Source organism: Ahaetulla prasina, chromosome 14 (assembly GCF_028640845.1).
Source record: "Ahaetulla prasina isolate Xishuangbanna chromosome 14, ASM2864084v1, whole genome shotgun sequence".
In the NCBI taxonomy this organism is placed as follows: Eukaryota; Metazoa; Chordata; class Lepidosauria; order Squamata; family Colubridae; genus Ahaetulla; species Ahaetulla prasina.
Genome location: NC_080552.1, coordinates 19,929,145 through 19,935,144, shown reverse-complemented (window position 1 = coordinate 19,935,144; position 6,000 = coordinate 19,929,145). Strand labels below are relative to the sequence as shown.

The 6,000-nt window shown below is 42.2% G+C and overlaps 1 protein-coding gene across 1 annotated transcript in view; it reads left to right on the top strand.

The window, feature by feature from the left end:
• Positions 1-1,071: 1,071 nt before the first annotated feature.
• LOC131185179 (myosin-16) overlaps positions 1,072-6,000 on the top strand; it is a 59,995-nt gene continuing 55,066 nt past the window's right edge. The window contains exons 1-2 of the mRNA XM_058157439.1: positions 1,072-1,281; positions 3,136-3,279. Of these exons, the coding sequence (XP_058013422.1) occupies positions 1,072-1,281; positions 3,136-3,279 (354 nt within the window). The remainder of the gene's footprint in view (positions 1,282-3,135; positions 3,280-6,000) is intronic.

Genomic DNA, 6,000 nt, shown 5'->3' with positions numbered 1-6,000 from the left:
TTTCTGCGTATATCTGCCTAAGGCTTCTGCCATGATCGAGAGACCAACAAATCATATGTCGAATCATTGATTGTTATTTTTGTTGTTGTTGCGTTATAAGAAAGTCAGATCAGTCAACGCACCTATTTATTCAAGCGGGACTGGCTTAAAAGTTTTATTAAATTTTTAATTGGGACTATTTATAAATTTTAGGGTTTTAAATTGTTTTTAATTTCAGCCATTCCTGTAATATGCTTGGTCTTAGTTTTGTTTTTAATGTGTATATTGTGAGTTTTTTATTATTTGGCTGTACACCGCCCTGAGTCCTTCGGGAGAAGGGCGGTATAAAAATCTAATAAAATAAAATAAATAAATAAAATAGATGATTCCCCGTTCAGTTTGACAAAAACAACACAACAAAACAAAAAAAATCCCAGCTCATACATTTGGCATGAAAGCTATTCCTGGATTCCGCCACGTTGGGCCAGGCCTCAGGAGAAACGGACCGCCTGCTTGAATGGGAAGCGTGCTTCACGTTAAAGTACCAACCGGAGGGGTGTCTTCAAAAGAAAAATCTGCAAGGCAGGAGAGTCTATTTCAGACCTCTCCAGTCCCTTGAGTGGCAAAGAGAAGCCCGCAAGATGCCCTAGAAGGAGACGGACAGGAAGGAGACACTCCCAAGGAGTTGTTGCATTATTTGATCTCTCCTGAGGGAAAAAGGCCCTGATCCAATGAGCTTTCTGTTGATAAAATCCTTGGCACTTACTAGGAGAAAGTGATAGCTCAAGAAGCATCGGATGGTATAAAAGAAACCAGCCAGTCATCAACTAAAGGCATTTTTTCGGTCTTGGTTCTTCAAGAGGTACTCCTGGTTGCAACGTTGGCATGGGAACAGGACAGGAGGGATAAGAGACGGAGCTGGGGATGGATGGATGGATGGATGGATGGATGGATGGATGGATGGATGGATAAATAGATAGATGGGTATCTTAAGACAGTTTCCCATTCTCTTCCAGGAACTTTGTGGATTGCGTTCTCCCCTCAATCTTTTCTTCCCTTCTGGATCCATCCTGCACCTGAATCCAAGCCAACATGCCTGGTGGGTACAAAGGAGAATGCGGGGAAGATGTTGACCCCATGCCCTTCTTGGCTCCCAGCGAGAAGGAGAAGATCGAAGCCATCAGCAAACCGTACGACATCAAGAAGTCCTGTTGGGTGAAGGACGAGAAAGAAGGCTTCTTGGCTGCAGAGATCCAGTCGGAGACTGATACTCAAACCACGGTGAAGACCGTGACCAATCAGGTGAATTGATAGAAAGGGGAAAGTCCACTTGGACTTCGTAGATCTCTTAAGTTAGGATCTGGCAGGGTTGCTCAAATCAAGGGGCAGATAGACCCTATTTTGAACGTTGCATGGAGTGTCAACTGTCTGAAGTTTCCACTTATTAATCACCTGCCTTCCATTGAGTTATTATTATTTGTATTTATATAAATATATATTTATATATTATAAATATTATAGGTGTATATATGTGTGTGTTTTAGAATAGAAACTGCCCCAGATTTAAATTAGCCAAGTCAAGGCCCCCAAATTACGAAATTAACCCAACAAGACAGACACAGACTTCAGAGGATAATTAGAACAGCAGAAAAAACAATGGCTACCAACCTGCCTTCCGTTGAGGACCTGTATACTGCAGGAGTCAAAAAGAGGGCTGTGAAAATATTTACAGACCCCTCGCATCCTGGACATAAACTGTTTCAACTTTCCCAAATGCCATCACTTTCCTTAACAACTAATTCCCACAAATATTACTATTATTTTTCTCTTTCTTCCTAATACCTACCTCTTCCCACTTATGACTATAACCAAGTTACTTGTATCTTTCAATTAATATAATAATAATATAATATAATATAACAACAGAGTTGGAAGGGACCTTGGAGGTCTTCTAGTCCAACCCCCTGCCCAGGCAGGAACCCTATACCATCTCAGTCAGATGGTTATCCAACATTTTCTTAAAAATTTCCAGTATTGGAGCATTATATTGTTATTATATTATATTATATTATATTATATTGTTTTTATTTGTTTCCTAGTACGAATTGATAGCTTATCAGTAACCTTGACTATCACTAAGGGTTGTATCTTTTTATTCTCGATGAATGTATTTTATTCTCCTTATGTACACAGAGAGCGTATGCACCAAAGACAAATTCCTTGTGTGTCCAATCGCACTTGGCCAATAAAGAATTCTATTCTATTCAATAGAATACGGATAATAGTTAGAAGGAACTTGGAGATATCTAATCTAACCTCTCACCCAGTGCATGAATCCACTATGACAGCATCCTTGACAGATGGCCCTCCAAGTAGATCTGTTGATCTGCAGAGAGCACACCATCTATCAAGGTAGACTGTCTCACGCTAAACAACCTTTGGTGTTTGGGATTTCTTCCTGGTGTCCCACCAGAATCAACTCCCTTGTCATTGAAACCCACTGTTCTGTCTCCTTCCCCACTTCAGACCCACGAGCTGGCCTTCAGCCCAGCGGATTCACAGCTCTTATCAGTCCTGGCAGAGAAATCACAGCTGCCTGCCAAAGTTCAAACAAATGACTCACGTAGCAAGACTTTCAGCTCTTTTTGAAACGGTTCAGCTAAACTTTTGCTTCCCGTGGAGTGAGAGCAGCCCCAAAGCTCCTTATATATCCTGTGAGGTGGGGCTCCTGCCCCACCCTTCCTTTTGATGATGCCACCTCTAAACTTCTGAAGTTCGGGTCAAGCCAAGCTTGATTATTATTATCAGCTGGGTCTGAAGGCGTAGCCTGGGGAAGGGAGGAATCGGGATGACGGCCTCATTAAATCCTCCGACTGGTCTGGTTCTGGCTCCTGGAGCCGGGCCACAGGAATCGGTGCTCCCAAAGTAAGCCTTATGGGCCCTTCCCCCTCACTCTCGGAGTCACTTTCGGGCATGGGGCCAGGTTCGGGGGCAGGAGTCACAACACCCACTGTTTCTTATCTTCAGGAGAGAGAAAGGAACTGGTGTTTTACATGAGTTTCCACACTGGTGAATTTATTTCATTTAAGGGCCTGCTGACCCCAGGAATTACCTTGTGAGGCTTACGGCTGTCTTTTACCCTCCCCCCTCCAACAGACGCTCACCGTCAAGAAGGACGATGTCCAGCAGATGAACCCACCTAAGTTCTACCAGATCAGCGATATGGCCAACATGACTTTCTTGAATGAAGCCAGCGTCCTGGATAACCTCCGGCAGCGTTACATTATGATGAGGATATACGTAAGTGGAAAGATGGGTAGAAGGATTTGAATTGCTTGGAGAACCCCCCTGGAGATGGTTAGAACCATCTTCCGTTCCTGGAAGAGGCAGATATTTCAGAGATAGTCTTGTTTCTTTTTCTTCTTCTTTTTTTGGAGTGGTGCAGTGGCCTAGAGGTGGAGCTCTCGCCTCACAATTAGGAGGCTGTGAGTTCGAACCTAGATAGAGGCAGATATTTCTCTCTCTGGGCACACTGAGAATATATCTGCTGAACAAAACTCCATATTGACAACAGGAAAGGCCTCCGGCCAGTAAACACTCTGCTAGCTCCATTCAGTTGCCCAGACTCTACTCCACAAGGAGTGAGTCATCTTCTGAAGAAGATGATGACTCACTTATCAAGTCCTTCCCAAAGACCTGGGATAGGCAGATGTGGTCATTTGATAATGTTAAAGCAAGGGGTGAAATCCAGCAGATTCTGACAGGTTCTGGAGAATCGGTAGCAGAAATTTTGAGCAGTTCAGAGAACCGGTAGCAGAAATTTTGAGTGGTTTGGAGAACCAGCAAATACCACCTCTGGCTGGCCCCAGAGTGGGGAGGGAATGGGGATTTTGCAATATCCTTCCCCCCCCCCGGAGTGGGGTGGGAATGGGGATTTTGCAGTATCCTTCCCCTGCCACGCCCACCAAGCCACAACACGCCCACAGAACCAGTAGTAAAAAAATTTGAATTTCATCACTGGTTAAAGCTATCACTGTAGGATGTAAGCTGTTTCTTTTACAATTGACTGATGATGATCAACAGACAATGTTCACTCTATAGTATCATAGAATAGAATAGAATAGAATAGAATAGAATAGAATAGAATAGAATAGAATAGAATAGAATAGAATAGAATTTTTTATTGGCCAAGTGTGATTGGACACACAAGAAATTTGTCTTGGTGCATATGCTCTCAGTGTACATAAAAGAAAAGATACGTTCATCAAGGTACGACATTTACAACACAATTGATGATCAATATATCATAATACTATAAGTTCAAGTAATATGGGTGTTGTCCCAAAGGTGCTTTTTCTAAAAGGCAACTGGACTCTCTTCGGTTTTGTTTCTCTGAAAATGTTTTGCTTCTCATCCCAAAAGCTTCTTCGGTTCTAACTCACTGTTAGTTAGAACTGAAGAAGCTCCTTGGATGACAAGCAAAATGTTTTCAAAGAAAAAACAACAACACCAAGACCTTTTAGAAAAAGTACCTTTGGGACAACTGTGACCTGGATGATGGAGAATGTCCACAGACGTTTTGAGCAGGGGGCGAGTCTAGAAGACCTCCAAGGTCCCTTCCACTTGAGTCTGACTCTAATTCTGAGATGGAGGTGGTTCCCTATTATACGATCCACAAAACGGGAACCCTGTTTCTCCGTTGTAATGAAGAATAAGATGGCATTTCCTGGGTCGCTGTTAAGAACCTAACAGCGTAGAACTAGAGGGTGTTCAATTGGCCGATGAAACCGATTTCAGCACTGGGAAGTGGACAGCGTCCAATGTTACCAAAACTCTGCAGCAGAGTTGGGCAACTACAGGTCGTCCTTGACTTACAACAGTTCATTCAGCGACCGTTCAAAGTTACAACGGGACTGAAAAAAGTGACTTGTGACCATTTTTCACACTTACAACCCTGTGGACTTCAACTCCCAGAATTCTTGAGCAAGAAGGAATTCTGGGAGTTGAAGTCCACCGATCACAAAAGGCCCAACCTTGTTCCACAGTATCTGTTTACATGGGAAATTATTCCTTATAAGGAGATGGTGCAGAAAACAGAAAATTAGTTCTCAACCTACAACCACACGATTGCGTTTTGGGCACCTGGCAACTGGCCCATGTAGCTGGACAAAGTTTAAAATTTCGATGGAGAACATTCACGCATTATCCCCTCTTCATTCCCAAACTAACTTTAACTCTTTTGGGACTGAAAGGAAATTTCTATTATGAAGAAAACAAATGTTGTTTTCATTTGAATTGGAAAAATGTAACTCACCCTCCTGGTCTGAATTGAGCAACGCGTAACTTAAATCGGATTGCAGCTTGGTCAAAGATGCAAAAATACTAAGAGAGAAAACAAATTCATCGGGACATTAAATTCAGTAATGATTAATACTAGACTTATGGATGAGACAGAGTTGGATCTTCCTGCTCTTCAGAGGATAATTAGAACTGCAGAAAAAATAATTGCTACCAACCTGCCTTCCATTGAGGACCTGTATACTGCACGAATCAAGAAGAGGGCCGTGAAAATATTTGCAGATCCCTCGCATCCTGGACATAAACTGTTTCAACTCCTACCCTCAAAACGACGCTATAGAGCACTGCACACCAGAACATCTAGACACAAGAACAGTTTTTTCCCGAAGGCCATCACTCTGCTAAACAAATAATTCCCTCAACACTGTCAGACTATTTACTGAATCTGCACTACTATTAATCTTCTCATCGTTCCCATCACCAATCTCCTTCCACTTATGACTGTATGACTGTAACTTTGTTGCTGGCAATCCTTATGATTTATATTGATATATTGACCATCAACTGTGTTGTAAATGTTGTACCTTGATGAAGGTATCTTTTCTTTTATGTACACTGAGAGCATATGCACCAAGACAAATTCCTTGTGTGTCCAATCACACTTGGCCAATAAAATTCTATTCTATTCTATTCTCTTCAACCAGACCATGTTAAAATGTGATT